Source organism: Diabrotica virgifera, chromosome 2, assembly GCF_917563875.1.
Source record: "Diabrotica virgifera virgifera chromosome 2, PGI_DIABVI_V3a".
In the NCBI taxonomy this organism is placed as follows: Eukaryota; Metazoa; Arthropoda; class Insecta; order Coleoptera; family Chrysomelidae; genus Diabrotica; species Diabrotica virgifera.
Genome location: NC_065444.1, coordinates 256448398 through 256471709, shown reverse-complemented (window position 1 = coordinate 256471709; position 23312 = coordinate 256448398). Strand labels below are relative to the sequence as shown.

Genomic DNA, 23312 nt, shown 5'->3' with positions numbered 1-23312 from the left:
AATAACTAAGAATAGACGATGTTTCATAATTAGTGAAATAAATTGTATATATTTGTAAATTTTTTTCGTATATTGTTTTTGTAAAAATTTGTATAAATCTATACATATAAAGTAGTCAGTTGATGATGATAGTAAGAAAGTAGTAAGAAAAAGTAGTAGGAAAATTAGTAAGAAATAAGATAGTAAGTAAGAAAATTTTCTTCTCTTCGGGGAGGAAAAAGGAAGCACAGTACATGGCTCAGAAAATTTTCTTTTCTAAGGGGGATGATATAATGGGATTTATCTCATTATTTAGATATTTTAGAAATCCTTAAATTACCTTAAAGTATTCGTTAGATGTTTATTTATAAAACAATAAATATTACGCATATTTGTTATAATAATTGCAAAGTAGAACACCTTAGTTAAAGTCCACGTTTTGCTTACTCAACAAGGTTGTGATTATTCATTTTGACACACTAACGAGAATATATACAAACATATTTACAAAACGAAGTATTTGATAAATATGGGAACACGATCAGATTTGAGTGATTAGTGGGTCAGTCGAATTAGTTAGTTAGGTTTGAGAGGTTGCTGCCGTTAGAGCAGAATAATGTCAATTATCAACTGAATACATTTATACGGTATTAGTTTAACCAAATAAAGAAGTTATGAGTTCATAGTGTATTCCTGATAGTCAATCCCATCACCAGAGCAGTTCAATATACAGATACCACCATAGAATTGTCCGTTACGAACTTGTATAGTTACGAACTGTCGCCGTTATGAAGTGTCGCTGTTACGAACTGTCGCCGTTACGAGTTGTCCGTTACCACTTGTCCGGTTACGAATTGTCGCGTTACGAGATGTCTGGTCACGGTTTTCTTCAGCTAGTTTTATGAACTAGCTGGTTCTGCATTGTTTGTTACTTTTTCTATTCTGCTTGTTTTTTGGTTCCATTTCCATTTAATGCCTTCAATAACTATGAAACCATAGCCAATTTTTTATCCTTTTTCCATTAGTCTTTCATTTGTTGCTATCTTCCTAAGGTTTCTTTGTACTTAGGTATTTCTATATTTTTTACTGTTAGGTCACATTCTAAAATTAAATAGAGAGTAAATTAAATAAAGTAAAATTAAATACTCTATGTTGCGTGTAGTTCATTAGTTTACCCTTGGCTTTCAGTATTTTCATTTTATATTTCATTTATTTCAAAGTTATCAAAAATAAGATATTAAAAATAATACAATAAAGGTTAGGATATCTCGAAAACTTGACGTGACACAACAATTTTGACCCCAGATTCACATTCAGTGCACCAACCACCAAAAACCTTCGAGCTTCACTTGCCCCTGGTTGACCTGTGATATTTTTGAAGTTTACGTACATTGTCATGATAACATCACACACACTACATTATCTTTATAACGGCCACAACAACACCAACAAAAAACTAACAACGTATAAATCGATATAATTCCGCAAATTAGGTACACACCACTCGCTTCTGATAGCTCGTACCTAATGGCATCATGTTCCAAAGGAGTGTAAATTATTTCATGCACATATTATTTTAATCGTAGGGGGCAGCACTATATACGCAGCGAGAATGATGCCATAACAAATACATGTGTGTGAATGTACAACGATATCATCTTATGGCGTCATACACACCAAAACATTACAAAATATTAAAATGACGCCATCTGTGACAATATAATGCCGTAGATGCTAAAAATCGACTTAAAATTTTATGGCATCGCGTGTATGATGCCACAAAGCTCGCAGATGCCATAACGTAGCAAAATGCACACACATGATGCCATAATAAATGTAATACAAACACACACACACACACACACACACACACACACACACACACAGTTTTGTCAGTTTTTCAAAAAGATTTTCTATCTCTTTAGAGATAGAAAACATATTTAAGTTAAACTTTAAAATACCCAAAATATACTCAGATACTATTGATTTTTCGAATAATAACTTATCCAGTATTCCGAAAAATTATTTTCAATCTGTTCAAGCTTCTGAATTTGATCTAAGCTTCAATAATTTTGATGTATTGTCTAATACAGTGTTTGGAGTAAACTCAGCCATTACTATTATTGATTTATCTTTTTCTAATGTAAAAAAATAACTTTCTATTCTACTTATTCCTTTCTATTACTCTGATAATAATAATCCGGCTCATCGTAACGGAGTTGGAATAATTTTAGAAGACAAATACAACCATGCCGTCACAAACTTTGTGCCATTTTCGGACCGATGTCTACTTATTCAACTATCCGGAAAGCCAGTAAATATTAACATCATTCAGACTTATGCCCCTACGAGAGATAAACCCATGGAAGAGCTAGAAGCGTGATATGCTGATGTAGAAAAACTTATAAATATGACCAAAATACGAGACCTAAGATTTATCTTAGGTGACTTTAACGCTAAGTTAGGTAGAGGAAAGGTATTTGGATTGATTGGAGATTTCGGACTTGGAGTGCGGAACGACAGGGGAGAGAGAATGACCGAATTCTGCCACAACATGGTAGTGACAAATACGTGGTTTAAATGATATCCTCGCAGATTATACACTTGGACTTCACCACAACACAATGAAAACAGAATAATCCGTAACCAAATAGATTACATATTGGTCAACAAAAGATATCACAACGCTATCATCAATGCAAAAACATATCCTGGAGCTGACATCAATTCTGATCACAATCCTGTTGTTGTAAAAGTGCGCGCAAGATGGAAATTAATAAAGAAACAAAAACCTCAACACAAACTAGACATAGGATTATTGAAAAACGACACTACAGAACACTCAGTAAATAAAGAATTGAATAAAAATTTAGGAAATGTTGACCACCACAGAATTACCGAGTCCGATGACATAAACGTTCTTTGGAAAACTACTAAAGAACAAATGAACAATGCAATAGAAAAACATCTAAAAGTATCATCCAGAAATAATAAACAGGAATGAAGAACTGCAACAAAAGCACGATTTTTTTAATTTACATAAAAAGGTAAAAGAGTTTACATCAACTACCAAGGGAACAACTTTTCACACCATGCTGAACACGGATGGCAAACTGCTAGAATCAACGGAAGATAAACTGATAGAGTGGGAAAATTATATTAAAATTATTTTTCATGACATACGAGGAGAACCAATATTGGAAAATAACAAAGAAGGGCCAGCAATTCTGAAATATGAAATTATAAATGCAATTAACCAACTCAAAACAAATAAAAGCCCAGGTCCAGATGGAATATACCCAGAAAAGTTGAAACTAATCAGTGAAGAAAATATCGAAATATTTGTCCTTTTATTCAATCGCATTTATAATACAGGTAAAATACCCCAAGACTGGCTAGAGTTTATATTCATCCCACTACCAAAAAAGCCAAACCCACAACACTGTAATGAGTTCGGTCTGATAAGCCTTATGAGTCATGCAGTAAAAGTCTATGTTAAAAGTCGTACATAATCGTATCTATAGAAAGTGCGAAACAATCATCGGAGACGATCAGTTTGAATTCAGAGCCGGCATGGGAACGAGAGAAGCCCTCTTCAATTTACTAGTTCTCGCGCAAAAATGCTACGACCAACAGAAAGATATATTTATATGTTTTATAGACTTTTAAAAAGCATTTGATAGAGTAAGACACTACCTACTATTAGAACGTTTGCAAGAAGTCGGTTTAGATGGAAAAGACATCAATTTACTGAAGAACTTGTACTGAAACCAAAACGCCAGAGTTAGGATCGAGGGTTCCACATCCGCAGAAGTAGAAATTAGGAGGGGAGTTAGACAGGGATGTGTTCTGTCGCCTCTGCTGTTTAATCTTTACTCCGATTTTCTATTTAAAGAGGCACTGGAGGACTCCAAAGATGGAGTCAAGGTGAATGGCGTAAATATCAACAGCATCAGAAAAAATTCATACCTGGGCCACATACTGAGAAATAATAAGTACCAATATGCTCAACTTATAGTGAAAGGAAAGATCGAGTGAAGGAGAGGACTAGGAAGGAAAAGACTATCGTGGCTCAGAAATATCCGACAATGGACAGGGCTAAATTTTGAACAGCTAATAAGAACAGCTGAAGACAGAAGAGTTTGCAATTGTAGTAGCCAACTTCCATTGAGGAGACGGCACTTTAAGAAGAATCCCTGTATGAGTTTGTCTGTTCTTCTATTTGGCGCGGCCTTCTGCGAGTGAATGAGGTGAGGAAGGCTCTCTTGAATTCGTACGGCCGATATTCAGAGGATAGCAGGGATATCTACTTGAATCGCTTTAGATTCAAGCTGATGACATGGAGCCGTCGAAACATATTTATAACTGAAAACCGGATGGAGTGAGAAGAAGAGGTAGGCCCAGAGCACGATTTAAGGACCAGGTGGAAGATGACTTACGAGTATTAAGAGTACGAAATTGGAATACCAAGGCGAATGATAGGAAGGAATGGAAGCTGATTTTGGAACAGGCCAAGACCCGCCATGGGTTGTAGAGCCAATGATGATGATGATTATTCGAGCCTTCTGCCAGTTCATCGGTATCTGTTCTTTTTTCCATCATTCAATAACTCTGTTGCATTTTGTCCTATTTTTTTGATCATTTCACTGGTTATTCTGTCATATTCCGGTGCTTTTCCATTTTTCATTTCTGCAATAGCTTCTTGCGTTTCATTTTTATGGTTATAGGATCTACATTATCATTTTCTATTCATTGATTCACCACTTCGTTTTGTTAGTGACAGCAGTGAGCATGTCTCTTGGAAATATTCTTATGCTGGGGCCACACTAACGTTAACGTTTAACGTTCATTATTGTATTAATTTATACACCAAAAATGATGGATTAAACTGTGAATTAAAGTGGCTGGCTACATTTATTTTAGCTCGTAGTCAGTAGAAAACCCGTTTTTAATCAAATAATTTCAAGATGGAAGTCGAAGCTGCTACAGTATTATAGGTGCCAATTATTATTTTATGAATTTATTATTTTATAAATGGATCAAGCAAAAACCAAGACTCAAAAGAAGACGGGTTTCCTTAGTATATAGGCTTAAGAAAACTATAGTCCTGTCGCCAGGGGGGGGGGGTACAACGGCCTCCTGTATTCAGATGGACTTACCCAAGTTTTTTTTATGTATTTTAACCTGTAGAACACGAATTTTTTGGGTAACAGTTGATCCGGATGTCGATAAGATTGTTATAAACCAAGAAGTTGAGGAATCACATAACAGCGATTTCTTGCAAAAGAAAACATTTTTTTGTATTTTTTGGGCCATTCTAACCAAAAAATGTTCCTACAAATTTTTTCGTAGGATGCATAGTTTTCGAGATAAACGCGGTTAAACTTTCAAAAAATCGAAAAATTGCAATTTTTGAACCCGAAAAACTTTTGATTAAAAAATAAAATAGCAATTCTGCTTACCGCATTTGAAAGTTCAAGTCAAATTATATCGGTTTTAATTATTTGTATTGGTAAAAATTTATTATTTTATTGTTAAAACAAAGCCATAAACACCTAGTGCTTGAGTGACGTTTTCAATGATTTCTCATTTAAAATCGAATGAGTAGGTAGAGGAGGTAAAAGTGCAAGCGGGGCTATTTCTACGTAGCATGCATTAAAACGCATGTATTAGGCACAGGAAACACTATGTGTTTATAGCTTTTTTTAACAATTAAAAAATAAATTCTTAGCAATGCAAATATTCAAAACAGATAAAATTTGACTTAAACTTTTAAAGGCGGTAAGCAGAATTGCTATTTTATTTTTTATTCAAAGGATATTCGGGTTCAAAAATTGCAATTTTTCGATTTTTTAAAAGTTCAACCGCGTTTATCTCGAAAACTATGCATCATACGAAAAAACTTGTAGGAACATTTTTTGGTTAGAATGACCCAAAAAATACAAAAAATTGTTTTGTTTTGCGAGAAATCGCTGTTATGTAATTCCTCAACTTCTTTGTTTATAACAATCTTATCGACATCCGGATCAACTGTTACCCAAAAAATTCGTGTTCTACGGGCCAAAATACATAAAAAAAACTTGGGTAAGTCCATCTGAATTAAGAAGGCCGTTGTACCCCCCCCTGGCGACAGGACTACTATGCATGATATCAAATGCAAACCAGTTTGCTTTATATACTGTATACCTCATTCGTTCCCATGCCAGATTTTAACGATTTTTTATATTCATTTAAATGAGTTCTATAGTATCCGGTCAGAGAGTTTTTTTCTTTTTTAAATTTTCTACCGTCGGTCGCTGGAAAAGATAATGACTGCACAATTCGAGTCACCATGAACACAACGATTTTTGTGTGATTTTTGTCGAGGATCCCATAAACAAGGTTCTGCTTCAAAAACTGTTAAAAATGCGATTGTTTTTTCATTACACCACTCCATTTTCGTAAAATAGTAAAAATAGTATGTATTTCACAAAACAAATTACACTGCTGCCCTGCAAGCTAGAACTTGTTGCGAATAACTAAAACAGCGCTAGTGTAGCCAAAATAACGCAATAAGTGACGGAGTAACTCCTCTGATGCGTCGAAAGAAACCGCCACTCGAGCTATCGCCTAATGTTTAATGTGATTAATAATGGCAATAACAACTTAGCGCGCTAAGTCGTGGCTAAATCCCTATTTAATGTCAAATAATGCGATAATTAATGGCATTAGACGTTAGTGTGGCCGCAGCATAGAATTTACAATAATAAAACCAAAAGATTTAACTTTCTCTAAAATTTATTAAAAAACTAGTAAAAACTACGACGTATATCAATAGTGATGGTGGTATCCTCCAGCACCTCCTCCATTATGTCCATTCTTAGCACTAGCTGCAGCTACTGCTAACCCCGCAGCTGCAGCGTTGGACTGTGCAATGTGCGCCGCCTCAGCTGCTTTAATCGCAGAAGCTTCTGTTTCTTGTAGGTCACCTACAGCGTTTTGAAGTTGAGATAATATGCTACCGACTTTTTGCTTGGCTTCGTCGACCATGGCGTGTTGGGCGGCAGCAGCATTGGCAGCTTCGGCTGCGGCTTGTTCAGAGTGTGAAGCACCGGCCTGTGCAGATGCAAGGGCAGCAGTGAGAGTGTTCAGTTGGGCATGGGCGTCTTGGGAGGCTTGAGCTGCAACTTGTGATACGGCTTCGAGTTGATGGTACTGTGAAATTTCGGCTTGCAATTGCTGCTGGGCTTCGATGGCTTGCTTTTTAAGGTTTTGCACGATAGCTTGTTTACCCACTAGGGCAGCTTGGGCGGTTTGGGCAGCCTAAAAAAATACATAATGTAAAAACTATCTAATAAAAAATGAATTTAAGGTTAAATAATAAATGTTTATCTGTTATCTATCATTTATGCGATGGGAGCAATGGGAGCATCTAGTCCCGCTGCAGACAAAGATGTGGAAGATGCAATTGCGATTTATTAAAAGAACCACAGAATCATAAAGAAAATTCCATGATAGGGGGTTATACACATTATGGGAGATTTCAATACCAAGCTTGGAGCTGGAAATAAGCCACAGTACATTGGAGTACATGGACTTGCAGCCAAGAATGAGAGCGACTCAGGACTAGTTGTCACCAATACATTCTTCCAATTACTACCTCGAAGGTATCAATTTCAAATTTATTTAAAAATATATGTGTACAACATTTTACATTTAGACACTATACTATTAGTGTCGACTGACTCAGCACCATGCCTAGGCAAGAGTTGCCTGTTTTGTACTGTACTATGTCAGTCGAAACTGTATCAATTGTACATAAAAGTAGTATTAAGGTTGGAACTAAGAAGTAACATACCTAACTATCGAAGAGATAATGCAACAGAACAAGATGGACGGTAAACCTCTCTAGCTGCTGAATACTTTGTTAATTATAATACCAATATACACCCAAATTTTACTCTGACTATGCCGTCGTTAATACATTGCGTCCAAAAATAATTGTAAGGGGGTTTTTAGATAGGTTTTTATGTATTTTTTAAATTTAAATAATTTAGGTTCTTGTTTGATATGTATAGGAATTATGTTATAAAATTTAGGTTTAAAGAACATTAGGGATCTTTGTGTTACTGATTTTTTGAAATGCTGAATACTAATATCCATATTTGTTACTGATCGAGTTAATCGGTCGTTTTGAAATTTAAATTTGTTTGAGTTTATATAAACATTTAAAACACAGTTGTAGATGTAGAGGGATTTAACACTAAATATCCTAGATTCATCATATAATTCTTGTGTTGGATACAGTTTTCTTTTTTAAAAATTATTTTTAATACAGTATTTTGAACTGTTTCTAAAATGTTAAGAGTTTTGTTAAACGCGCCACCCCATGCTACAATACAATATCTTAAGACTGATTCTGCAAGCGAGTTATAAACCATGATTAATTTTTTCCTGGGTAGAATATCTCTCAAGATATAAAATTTATGCATTAGAGCCCTTATTCGTTTACTGACATGAGTGATATGGTCTGACCAACGTAAATGTTGATCTATGAAGACACCTAAATACTTTATAGAGAAAACTTTTTCTATTGAAGAACAGTCACAATTTTGTCCTTGACATTTTGCGTTATGCAATTTTATATGAAAATTTGTAAGTTGGTCAACAATTGTTGGGTTAAAGGCGATATATTTTGTTTTATTAATATTTAATGTCAGTTTGTTAAATGTTAGCCATAAGTTTAGCTGTTTTAGGTTCATTTCAGAGCTGGTTTTAACCTCCTCCCATATTTTCCTCATAAATAATATTGCCGTGTCATCGGCATAACAAACAATGTGGCCGTTGAAACTATTAATTCTTGTGATATTGTTCAGATAAATATTAAATAAAAGTGGTCCTAATACTGTTCCTTGTGGTATTCCGAATTTTATTATAGATTCAGAACTCAATTCTGGGCCAATTTTTACTCGTTGAGCTCTTTCCGACAAATAATCTGCTATTAGATTTAGTGCAATTCCCCTAACCCCATAATTACTTAGTTTATCTAAGAGAATTTTATGAGAGACCGTGTCAAACGCCTTAGCTAAATCAAGGAAAACCACTAAGCATTTCAATGATTCATCCACAGCTCCTATCACTTTCTCCAGTAGGTCAACTACAGCCCTTTCTCTACTTGATTTTTTTACCAAACCAAATTGCTTATCTGAAATAACCTTATTTATATGAAAAAATTCAAGCAGCCTTTCTTTTAGGGCCATTTCAAATCTTCTTCTTTTAGTACTCAGTCCGATTATCGAACGTTGGCGATCATATTGACAATAATAACTTTATATCTGGTTTACTGAGGGATATAATTTGGCGGAGTAAATATATGAGCACCGAAAGCATAGTCCGCATTTACAAGACATGTGTTAGACCCGTACTGACATACGCAGCTGATACAAGGGCCGAGACAACAAAGACCAAACAAATAATGAGAACAACAGAGCTGAAAACCCTAAGATCCATAAGAGGTATCACACTCAGAGATAGAATACGAAACAAAGACACATTGAGAGAGCTAGGCGTTCAAGACGTAGTGAGATGGACAAGAGCACGATGACGCATGTGGAGAGACCACGTAGATCCGATGGACCTGAACGTATGGCGAAATGGGTGAAGACAGAGAAGCCCAACACAAAGCGACCCATAGAAATACCCAAAAACAATGGTATGGCAGCTGGATCGCAGCAAAGACTGTAACAGAAGAAACAGGACATAGTCCTATTAAGAAGAAGAAGACCAAGAAGAATTTTATTTTAAGGCAGTTCGAAACATATTAGCGGTGACCTCTTGATACCGCTCTAGGAGATTTCGGAGCCAGGATGTTATTTTTCGGCCTGTGCCTTTTCTTCTGGCGAGTTTGCCATGTATTATGAGGTATAGAAGGTTATACCACACTAAATGTCATCATTAGACATCAGATATATTATATTTTAGTCAATAGAATATTACTAAACAAACAGCTTCAGACATGTCAAGACCTATCCAGGTACAGACTTGGAGATGGATCACGTTCCACTGGTGGGAGTATTCCGAGTCAGACTCAAAATAGTACAGAAAAAGAAAAGAAACCGCGATCATACAGAATACCTATACTAAAAGACCTTAATATGCAAAAGACAAACGAGCAAGTGGCTGCGATCAGAGAAGAATTTAATGAAGAAAAAGGTTACAGAATGAGTTCAAAATATAAAGGGAAACACTTAACGTGACATAAATGACCTAGACCGATATAAAACGATAAATATACCAATAAGAAGGGAAATATAACAATAAGAAGGAAGGGAGAAGGAAGAAAAAAAAAAGAGAATCGAAAGAAAAGAAGCAGTGGAAAGATGCGAACAGCTCGAGACTACAGTTTAAGTACGATAGTCACAATATACATAGGAACGTTAAAGAACACAAAGATGGACTAAGATGGAGACATATAAGCAAAGAGCATTCCTTGAGAAGGTCCTTAAAAAAAATACAAAATATTCCCATAAAGATAATATGGCTAATGGAACAAGTAAATATATGCCAAAACAAAAAGTTGATTAACATTTTAAAGGAAGCAAACTTGGATAATGAAGACCTCAGAATAATTTCAGAACTATACTGGAATCAGACCGCGTACATGAAAATTAACGGAGAAGAAACAGATCACATAAAAATACAACGCGGAGATGATACTTAAGAGGATCGGAACGTATTTTCGGCTGCAATGCTATTCAAATGGGGATTCATTTTTTTCAAATCCTGAGAAAACTAATAAGTATTTTGGAAAAATTTAAACGCAAAATGAAAGATTACGTTATTAGCGAGGGCCGAAAGTCCCTGAGAACTTCTACAATGTTTATTTTAATAAGTTACAGGGGTGAAAAAACTAAGAGAAAATTTAGTGTGATTTTTAAATTCAAATATCTCATTCAAAATAAACTTTTTATTTATTCTAAGGGACTTTCGGCCCTCGGTAATAATTTAGTCTTTCATTCTGCGTTTAAATTTTTCAAAAATATTTATTGGTTTTTTCAGGATTTGAAAAAAATGAACACAATGCCGTGGTAATATTTTCCAAATCTGTCTTTGTCTTACAACGCACTCAACCGAATATAATATTGTCAGCATATATTGTCAGTCAGACACTGACAATCAGTGACAATTTTAAATATTTGACATTGCATCGGGAATATTTTGAGACATTGATTAAATATTATTGATATATAGTGTATTTGATAAATAATTGATTTAAGACGTGAACTTAATAAAAAGTTATTTATTGTGTATTATTTGTGAAAGATCCAAGCAGAGAATACATCAGATATATCCTGTGATCCAAGTATTTTGTTGTTAGAAATGTTCAAAATTGTAAGCGTTCCAAAATAACAACATATTATTAAAAGATCACTTTAACACTTTTCCTCTTTTCTCGATTGATTATTAGTTTTTGTTGTACAAATAAATTATTACAATCACTGAAAACATAGTTAGTGAAAAAATTATCACATTTATTAACTGAATTAATAATTTGCAATTATAAAAATAACAGTTATCCAAGAACATTCAAAAGCCATCTCTTTAAATTAATTATGGCATTTTCAAGTAGAATGACATTCTAGTAATGTTTACATATCCACACCAGTGTGAATTTTACTACACGTAATTTGCCGTGTAAAGACAGAAAAAGTAGGGATACACGTAAAATATTTGCGAATTATGTACCCATAGCCTTAATATGTACTCAGAGAGAATTTTTAACGAGGCTCTATACGGAGTAGAATGTACGGTGCCCTTCTAAATGTAGAAAAAGTAAACAATATTAGATATGCTGACGACACCATGGTGATAGCAGATAGTTTAGAGGGGCTTCAGAGGCTAATGGACATAATCAACGAGTACGGACTAAAACAGCACGGACTAAATAAAAAGGGGGCTCATCTATACATTAGTGGAACGCAGATAGAGCGCGTAAAATAATATTGCTACCTGCGAACTATTATAAATGAGCAGTGGAGAAATGTACAGGAAATAAAGTGCCGCATAGGAAAGGCAAGAACGGTCTTTGACAAAATTATCGCCATCTTCAATACCGAAACATATCCCTAGATATAAAAATGATACATTTGAAATGTTTTCCAACATCAGAACCGGATAGGAAGCAGAAGAAGAAGAACTATCTAGCTTGCTTGATCTTTCTTAGTTAAACATTCTTTATTTTATCCACTATACCAAAGTTGTATTGTTGAGTAAAATGAGTTTAGAAGAAGTATGCAGGGAAAAGAGTGAAAAGTTATATTTGTGAGATGCTGTTCTGTTCAAAAAAAGTTCGAAGTTGCTGGGAATGGTTCTTAAAGCTCTCTGGAACGTTCTTGACTTTGACGTTTGAGGGGTGGTCCTTCGAGGGTCTCGAAGTATTCATCAGAGAGTTTATTATCTACTAAGTTTACAATCATCTAACAACGAATCAAAATGGACACATGCTCATCGACTTTGCAAGGGAAAAAACCTTTTAATAAAAAGTACCTACTTCCAGAGAAAGGAGATACACAAGGGCACTTGGAGATCGCCGGACGGTCAAACGGTAAACCAAACGGTAGACCATGTTTTAATAGAGAAGAATGTAGAAAAAAGCATAATGCATATACGTTCATATCGAGGGCCAGATATAGACTCAGACCACTTTTTAGTGGGAATAAAAATGAAACAAATAATACCTATAAATAGAAACAGAAACAGAGAAAAACGTATGATGAACAAGCTAGTCAGGTTACAAACAGAAGAAGAAAAAAAGGTATACCAGTTGACACTTAACAAGAAACTGGAACTTGTTACAGAAAATGACAATGTAGAACAAACATGGGCCTTAATTAAAAATACTTTAAAAGCCGTAGCAGATGATACTAACAAGCCAATCAAGAAACAACAAAAGGGGTGGTTCGACGATGAATGCAAACTAGAAATAGAGAAACGGAACAAGCTACGATTAGAAAGTCTAAGACTGAAATCAAAAACAGCGGAAACACTTTAAATATAGCAAAGAAGAAAAACCAGCACAATTTTACGAAATAAAAAGAGAAAATTTTATGAAGATAAGTTGAAAGACATTGAAGAGAACTACAAAAATAATCTTATTAGAAATTTATATCAAGGCATTAAAAATCAAAAAAGAGAATATAAACCACAGCCCATTTATTACAAAGATAAAGAAGGAAAAATTATATTTGATGACCAAAAAATATTAAAACGATGGAAACAATATTTTGACGAATTGTTAAACGTATACAAATAATCACAATGAAGAAGGCACAGATGATGGAAATGAAGAACACATAAATCACGATAATGAAGGATACACAGACGAAATAATAAATATGCAAAGATACAGTACGGAAGATCTAGCACCATCCCTAAATGAAGTTGAAATTATTATTAAGAATCTAAAAAACTATAAATGTCCTGGAAGTGATTCTATAACAGCGGAAATGTTAAAATATGGAGGAGCGCAGCTGACAGACAAAATACACAAATTACTAAAAAACATATGGGAAAAGGAAGAACTAAAAGTGGAGTGGAAGCAAGCAGTGGTATGTCCTCTTTATAAAAAGGGGGACAAAGCAGAATGTCAAAATTATAGGGGTATGGCACTATTAAATATAATATATAAGATATTAGCAGTCCACATCAAAAACAAGCTAGCAAGAAGTCTTAACAATAGCATAGGTGAATACCAGTGTGGCTTTAGAAAAGGGAGAAGTACTATAGACAACATCTTTACTTTAAGAGAAATACAAGCTGAGAGCTATGAATATAATAAACCAACAATGGCACTCTTCATAGATTTTAAGCAAGCTTTTGATAGAATAAAAAGAAAAGAAATATATAAAGCGTTAAAAAATCTAGAAGTTTCACCAAAAATTATAAGAATGATAAAGCTTACACTTACGATAACAGAAAATAGAGTAAAAGTAAATAACAAACTAACAGAAAATTTTGAAGTGAAAGAAAGAGCACGACAGGGGGATCCGTTGTCATCACTGGTATTTAATGTAGTATTGGAAATGATAATAAAAGAGGCTAATATTAACAGATCAGGACACATATATCATAAAAAACATCAATGTTTGGCATTCGCGGATGATGTAGTAATTCTATCCAGAAGCAAAGAACAATTAAAAGAGGTAGTAGAACGACTAGAAAAGGCAGCTCGAGAAAAAGGACTTTATATAAATAAAACAAAAACTAAGTACATGGAATGGACCGACAAAAAATTTGAACAGGGGCAATATTTAATGATAACAACGAATGAAGGAAAAATGTATAAATTTGAAAAGGTAGAGAGATTTGAATATTTAGGGACCTTATTTTCTAGTAGACCAAATATCCGGGAAGAAATACACAAAAGACTAATGTCAGGGAATCGTTGCATGTATGCACTCAATAGAATACTCAGAAGCAAAAATATATCCAAAGCAGCTAAATTAAGAACGTATAAAACTGTGATACGGCCAATCGTTACGTATGCCTCAGAAACCTGGACTATGACAAAAACCGAGCAATCAATGTTACAAGTATGGGAAAGAAAAAAATACTTAGAAAGATATTTGGGGGAAAAATGATCAACAATCAGTGGACACGAAGAACAAACAAGGAGTTGGAAGAATTGTATAAGGAGCCTAATATAATTGCAGTTGTAAGATCACAAAGACTTAGATAGTTAGGACATGTCCAAAGAATGGCCCAAGTTAGAATGCCTAAAATCATGTTAAACGCTACAATAGGTGGTAAAAAGAGAAAAGGAAGACCTAGGACCAGATGGAGCCATGAAGTTAATGATGACCTGAGGTATCTCAATGCAACCAATTGGAAAGAAAAAGCGAAGAACAAGCAAAAATGGAGGAAGATTTTAAACCAAGCCATGAGCTTGCTTAGCTCGAAGTGCTAATGTATATAAGTTTATAAGCTTATATGGCGGGAATTAAACTTTGATATTACAATGTCTGGTGAGTAATTGTCCACTGTGGTGATAATGCGTCCTTAGAACCTCTTGATAAAAGCATGATAGCTTTAATTTTCACAAAAAAAAATGAAAAAAATAACAGGTTCTAGAAAATGAACAAGAACGAATATCCTTAAAACTGATAAAGGGGATATTATTACTGATGTCAAGGAGCGATTGCGTCAATGGATCAATTACATCCAACAACTATTTAATGATGAAAGAGAAGAACTATCATTAGAAATCACAGAGGCTACCAGACCACCAATATTAAGAGAAGAGGTCATCTAAGCCATCAAAAACATAAAAGAGGGTAACGCTACTGGACCAGATGATGTGCCCATCGAATTATTAAAACTCATTGATGAAGATGTTATAGATGTAATCAAATATGGATTCAAAGAATGTCAAACGTGGAAATAACTAGAAGGATAGGAAATGAGGCGGAAAAAATGTTAACTATCAAAAGACGAAAACTTGAGTACTTTGTACAAGTATTGAGAGTGCAAAAATACTCATTATTACCAGAGAACGGTAGTTCTCGCCAGTGGCGCACACCTACACCCCTTACACGAGACACTATACACGAAATTTTCGATTTTCTATATCTGACTGACTTGAAAATTGGGCCAACTCCCATATTAAAGTTCAGGAAATGACTCTCCCATTCATATGTCAACCATCTATTTTGGTCCAAGGGTGTGTATTTTACGGCTCTTCCTATTTAAGGTCTGTTTTTCGTTCTCGCCCCCAAAACTCCCAAAAACTTCAAAAATTTAACTCCGACCTTTGCGGCTTCTAATAGAAGCGATCATTACCTTTCCAACGCATGTCTAATTTTTAAAATCGGTTATACCGTTCAAAAGTTACCGAGCTCAGAAAGATGAGTCAATTTTTATTTAAAAAAGGGAAAATGTTTGTGGATATACAGAGAGGATCTAAATTATGGAATAAATTAATTTTCTCTAAAATGGACGACTTTGGAGAAAAATACTGAAAAAGGTCGATTTTTATTTTTAAATTACAATTTTTTGGCATATATTTCATACTAGCTACGTCATCCATTTGAGCATGGTGACGTAATCGATGATTTTTTTAAATGGGAATAAGGGTTGTGTGGCACCTCATTTGAAAGGGTGTTCAATTCTCTATACAGTATTATAAACATTAATATCATTATTTATACAGGGTGGCCAAAATAATAATTTTTAAATTAAATTAATTGACGAAAAAAGAAGAATATATGCAATTTATTTAACTCAAAATACATTCTATCGCCGTCAGAAAATAGAAAAAAAATGTTTATTTGGCAAATAAACTGTGCTTTTCGCTTAAATTAAATGTTCAAACTGCCAAGAGGTAGGGGGAGGCTGTTTGTGATTTAATTTAAGCGAAAATAAATGTTTATTTGTGAAATAAACATGTTTTTCTATTTACTGACAGCCGTCCAATGTATTTTGAGTTAAATAAATTACATACATTCTTCTTTTTGCGTCAATTAATTTAATTCAAAAATTATTTTTTTGGTCACCCTGTATAAATAATGATATTATCGTTTATATTACTAAATAGAGAATTTAACACCCTTTCAAATGAGATGCCACACGACCCCTATTCCTATTTAAAAAAATCATTGATTACGTCATCAGGCTCAGATGGATGACGTCACTACTATGAAATATATGCCAAACTAGACTAGAAGAAGACTCAGACTAGACTCGTCTAGAAGGACTCTAGACGAATCTAACGGTGTATACCTTATATCCGGGAAAATTCAAATTTTTAAGGTATAGGCTTCATAAATATGATCAAATCTATTTCTTATGGGAAAAACGGTTTTTCAAGCTCAATAATTCCTGTAATAGCTTCAGTTATCATACTTGACCTTAGATGCATAAGATACTAAATGTCAATACGTTTCAAACTCATGTTTAGTAAACAAAATCAGTTAAGCCGTTTAGAAGTTATTAAGCTACAACAGTATAATCTAATTAACGATTATTCCCTAAATGGTTTATGTAGTTATAGTGGTTACGACGCTAATTTGATCTGGCAACGGGCAATCCGAGTTCATTTACAGGCCATCCCAATATTTTTTTCAATCTATTTCGAATAGAAAAAAAATCTAGTGTACATTCGATGGACACTAGATTATTTGGGAGATAATGCGACAAAGGCGACCATTTATAAAGCTTAACGTGTAATCGAGAAACATTGCATTCAACTTTATACATTTAATTTATAAATAACTTTGAAAAACTCCTGATACAAGAATAAAAAACCGCTAAACGCCGTAAAAATGAGCAATATTCCAGCTACAAAAGATCTGATATGAATATTACGTGGCGCGAAAATGTATTTTCATCTTATGCAAAACAAAATTCTAGTTTTATTTTAAAAGATTTTTGCATAATATTTGCTAAATTTGAAGTAAACGCGCCACAAAAGAGTTTCAAAATTCAAACTGTATCAAAGTTACGCTTTTGTCGCGCGTTTTACTTCAAATTAGGCAAATATTATGAAAAAGTCTTTTAAAATAAAACTAGAATTTTGCTTTGCATCAAAATGAAAATACATTTTCGCGCCACGTAATATTCATATCCGATATTTTTACGGCGTTTAGCGGTTTTTTATTCTTGTAACACTTACGCAAGACAAAATCCGAGGAAAGCGAAATATGGGAAGACGAAGAATATCCTGACTTATGAACTTAAGAAATAGTTCGAATGCAGTAGTGCAGAACGATTTAGAGCGGCAGTGAACACGGTCTGCATAGCCATGATGATCTCTAACCTTCGATAGAAGATGGAACTTAAAGAAGAAGAACCTCTTGCTCGACTGTTTGAGACTTCAGTGGATCCTCAGGTTAAAAAAAGGTTTGTTGCCATAAGACAAAGATAATATAAAGGATGGTATATAAAAGTTTACATTAATGAATTGAAATTGAAGATGCGGTATCAAAGAAAATTTAAAGATTCTCTAATATACTTAGTAAGGACAATATAGTATTTGTTAAATACTTACTCCAACAGCAGCACTGGCTAAACTACTTTTGACACCGAAAGCGGCTTGACTTCCGGCTGTATGTTGATTCCTGACCGCATTTTTAGCCTGCACTGCCGAATTATGAGCCAAACTTGTCAATTCTGCTCCTGAACTGCCTTTTCCACTTCCACCGGCTCCCGCTTCGGCTGCCGCGTGGGCCTCCAATTCACCAGGCGCATAGCCACCACTTTCATAGCTTTCGGCAATTTCCAGAGTATGCGAGGATTGGGCTTGTTGTTCGGGAACTACGACTTTCACGTGCTGATGTTTAGGTACACCAGCTGAAGCAACAGCGACTAAAAGAAAATAAGTTTGAGTTAAATTACGTTTAGGTAATATCTAATGTAAGAAAATGTGAGAAAAAAGGGAAACAACGAAGAATATAGAAAACTAAATAATAGATTTTCAGCGAAAATTAGAAAATATTTAAGAAGATGTAATACTGATGTCATTACTCAAACAGTAGAATAGAACAAAGGTTTAAAGATAATCAAAAGAGGACTCACACCAAGTAAAAAGAAATATACACGCTGAGAGACAAAGACGAAAAGGTAACAACAGATAAACAAAACATTCTGAAAATAAATAAAGAGTTTTATAAAGACCTCTATACCAGGCAAAGACCACAAGACAATTTACCAACACGAGTAAGGACTCATAAATCAGAGATCTGAAGTATTTTTGCCCATTAATATGTCAGAAGCAAGTTCAGCTTTAAAGGAAATGACGAACCATCCATCGGCTGGTGATGATGGACTCGTTATTGAAACAATAAAAGTATGAGGAGAACTTCTATTAAAATCAGTAAGCGAACTCTTTAATAAATACTTACATGTACGTACTATTTCAAAAGACTGGAACAATGCAGTGATAGTCTTGTTGAATAAAAAGGTGATATTACTAAATTATAAAATTGTAAAAATCCACAAGGAAGAATTTCCTGTAGCTGGCTGTATACCATTAATTACAAGTAAAATTTAATAAAACATTTTTGGCTTGGTAAAAGGTATACTAGTTTAAAAAGCCCCTATAGGGCTACAAATATAGAAACAAAACCTTTTCGCTCTGTAATAAGAGCATCATCAGTGTTACAAGAACATGGTGAGTTAACCAAAAAATACAAAGGTCAAAGACTTATATAGATGCCAGCATGACAAAATCCAAAGGATGGATAAAATTCTTATGGCTAAGGCCCTAGGGCAACATATGACTCCCACACGTGGTAAGTGGGTCAATAGGTAACAATTAGGTCATTCAATGATTGACAATGATTTAATTGAATGATCTAACAAGACAAGAAGATAATTTTTCACCTAAATCGTTTACGGCAACTCAAGAGTGCATTTTTAAGAACACTCAGAAGTAAGATATGGGCATCAAAATAGCTGGAGAGAGATTAAAGCATCTGACGTTTGCGGGTGATGTATTAATCGCAAATAACTTACAGGATCCAGTTTCTATGATACATTCGCTTAAAACTCTGTCTGATTGAGCAGGATTAAAAATAAAAAAACTTTGAGAACACTAAACTTATGACAAATCTCGTAATGAGTGGAAATATAAATATTGAGAACTGTGGCGACACGCTTTAATTACTATTTTTGCTAATTTTATTTTTTAATAACTTTTCTCAAAACCGTCATATAAAATTCACATTTAATATACAAACCAGATGCTAAGAAGTTTTACGAAACAAAATGTATCCCTAACCATATGTTTTTGGTGTGTTCAGTTTAACAAACTGAATTCCCCATAAATTAATTACCTTATCAGACCTTATGTCAACGCACTTTGGAAATCATTCGAAGACGTTTCTTAAAACTACAGAAAGGTTCTGAGCTTTTAAAACGCCAGATGTAGTAATTTATTGCCTTTTCTAGCCATATTGTAAAACCGCAAACATGATGACCGTGTTGTGGTCTCTGCAGTATCGTCACGGCAGGCAGGCAGTTCAGACGCACCCTCGCTGCCCCAAAACAATAAACAACCCTCTTACGAGACGAATAAGCACGCCTTTTAACCAAAAATAAAATAAATATTACTGTTCGTTGTTTACACTTATTTTAATTAATTTCATTTACTCAATTCCGCAGATCGGAACACAACTATACCATTACGAACAGACATTTACAAATATCTGGGATACGAGATCAAAATAAGAAGAGATAACCAAACACATGAATAAGCGATAGGCCTTACATGGGCAGCATTTGGCAAACTAAGCCATATTCTGAAAAGTTCAATTTCCATGTGTCTCAAGTGAAAGGTTTATAACCAGTGTGTTTTGCCTGTACTTTATGGAGCAGAGACTTTAACACTGACGCAAAAGTCCGCGAATAAATTCAGAGTTACACAACGAGTCATGGAACGTGCAATGCTGAACGTGGGCTTTCGAGACCATATAACAAACCAACGAATCAGGCAAATATCAGGAGTTCAAGACGCTTAAGTATAACTGGGCAGGGCAGTTAGCTAGAAAAGAAGATGGACGGTGGACACGACGAATCATGGAATGGAGGCCCAGAAACTATAAAAAAAGCCGAGGACATAATAAGAGTAGCGGGAAACTGGCTACAAGCGGCCCAGTGTAGAGAACACTGGAAATAACGGAGGGAGGCCTCTGTCTAGCAGTGGACACGATTGACTGATTGATGATGATGAATGTAAGAAAACTGCAAAACAAACAAAGAAATGGCAACAATATTTAAGACAAAAGTAAACAAAAAACTTGAACAAACTTGTAGAACAAAAAAACAAAAAAAAAGAAACATGAGACAGTAATGATATAAACAAACTATGAAACAACTATATTTATGCTATAGTCCTGATCTACTACTGGAGACAGCTAAGGAAGTATAAGAAATAGGTAAGAAAGACTGGTCCGAAGAAATAAAAAAGCAATGAAACTATGGAACAACTATAATAAGGATCTACTACTGGAGGCAGCTAAGAAAGTATATGGAATAAGTAAAACAGATTCATCAAAGAAAAAGAGAGCGTGCTGGCCCGAAGAAATAAAAAGCAAGTAAAATTGGCGAAAATAGATTATAGAAACAATATCTAAAAGATAAAATATACGAGAATTACAATACCTATAAAAATTAAAGAAAACAGGCAAATGTATTAACAGCAGCAAAGAGAGATAATTAGAAAACCAATCGAAAATTAAGAGGAATAAAGCAAAAGTAACCAAATGAAATTCTACAGAATCCTGAGGACGATACAAACACAAAAAAATCAAGAAATATACAGCATTAAATAAAAAACTGAAGAATTAATAACAGAAACAAAACAAATAGTTAAAAGATGGAAACAACACTTTAAAGAACTATTAACAGACATAAACTGAAACAACTAGAAGAAGCAATAAAGACGTTGAAGTATGGAAAAGCTCCTGGAGTGGATAGAATAACAACAGAACAACAGATATTATAAAAAATCATTGGAAAAAATTAATCATTACTAAAAATCATTAGTAAAAATAATGAAAAAATTATGTTTTTCCATTTCTGATTGACACTAATATCGAGAATGCTCATATTTAGTTGTTATTCTTATTGCATTTTTTTAAATTTGCAAAAATTCTTCAATGATAGGAAAGAAAAGGACACAATTATTGAAAGAACTTTTTTTTTTTAAAAACCGACTTACTTTTTTGCCAGATAAAAATATTTACAATTTTTTTAAATAAAAATCTAACTAAAGCTTTAACACAAGTAAATACTTACCAGAAAAAATGGCGAAAACGAAAATCCCGAACATTTCTAAAAACAAAAAAAAATTAAACCATTATTAAACTAAATATTTGATTCACTTATTAATAGGTATGGATCCCGCGTACCAAAAAATAGTTATTAAGGTACCAAGGGTATTTAAGCATAATAAGGCTTGAGGTCAATAGTGTATATACCGAGGGCCTTTGGCCCGAGGGATGTACGTTGACCGAAAGCGTTATTATCTATAATACCCTTGGTGCCTTCAACGTTTAATGTCCTACTAAATTATTCTTTATATGCAAAAAAATTGAATGAATTTTGAATTAATTAGTTTTCAAAGTAGATTTACCAGCAATAGTCATAACGTAATTGTGGTAACCATAGTTTTACTTATGTTGTTATTTGTCAACTTGACAGTATTTAACTCGTTATTTAAAATTAATGTCCTAGGGCGTTATTTTTCAAAATTTATTAAAAATTAATGAGTGAAAATAGTTTATATTCTTGTGGGATTGGTACACACCGGAGGGACCGCAGACGTTCAGATACAATTAGTGGTTCTTTGCAAAGACAATGACGTCGACTTTGCTAAGTAACAAGACATTTACTCAACACACACGCACACACACACACACACACACACACACACACACACACACACACACACTAAACTTTACACTAGGTACCGGATTGGAAAAATCCACTGTACCCTACCAATGGCTATATTAGTTATCAAGGCATTAAGCTAAATAAAAAAAAATAAAATTACATCAAAATGTAATTCCGTATAGATTGGAACAAATCTTTTGTCAAAATTTAGGTGAAAACAAAAAATATTTTCAAGATAGTGTATTATTAATATAATGGGACCATTGTAAAAGCTTAAAACCGTTTTCAAAAAAAAAAAAAAAAAATAGACAAAGTGCCAATAAACTTAAAGAATATGCTCACAACACATAAATAGAAAAGAATATTCTGTGAAACTAAAAATAAAAAAAGGAAACAAGTTAGATAGCTTTGAAACTACCTTAGACGAAAACTAGGATATCAAAAAACTGTTTGCTTCACTTAGACACCGTTATGTGTATTACACAATATTAATGTACAAAATTGTTTTCAAAATTTTTACGTGGAGTTAGTGTACAAACAAAAAAATAAAGTTAAAAAAACTCACTGTTTTACAATCCTCGAAGTAACTTAAGAACTGGATGAAGCACAGTGAAGATTTTTACTCATCCCCTGGTATTTATAGTTGTTAAGAGTATGGGTGGGGCTTTGTTACAATCTCTTTGGAAGCGCCAACGGTATCAATCATGATATTAGAATAATCCGAAGATAGTAGTTCAAGAAAATGAGACAATCTTATGAAATCTGTAAGAAACGAAAAATTCGACTTTGTTTACATTTTGTTTATTTTAACCAAATTGATTTAGCCTGATCAAATAAACTAAAAATCTAATTCCGTACAGGTTGGAACAAATTTTATATCACAGTTTATGTGACAACAAAAGGTATTTTCAAGGAAGTATAATGATTAATATAAGGGGATCATTGTTTAATTAATGAAAAATTGG

At 33.9% G+C, this 23312-nt stretch overlaps 2 protein-coding genes across 2 annotated transcripts in view; one reads left to right on the top strand and one right to left on the bottom strand.

Annotated features, from left to right (window-relative positions):
* LOC126879849 (chaoptin-like) overlaps positions 1-23312 on the top strand; it is a 331796-nt gene that overhangs the window by 72298 nt on the left and 236186 nt on the right. The gene's annotated exons all lie outside the window — the stretch shown is intronic.
* On the bottom strand, positions 6739-23017 carry LOC126879850 (uncharacterized). The gene is made up of 4 exons (XM_050643152.1): positions 22913-23017; positions 21751-21786; positions 18002-18318; positions 6739-7281 (listed from the first exon to the last, which is right to left on the bottom strand). The coding sequence occupies exons 2-4, from the start codon at positions 21782-21784 to the stop codon at positions 6790-6792; spliced, it is 843 nt and encodes a 280-aa protein (XP_050499109.1). The 5' UTR covers positions 21785-21786; positions 22913-23017; the 3' UTR covers positions 6739-6789.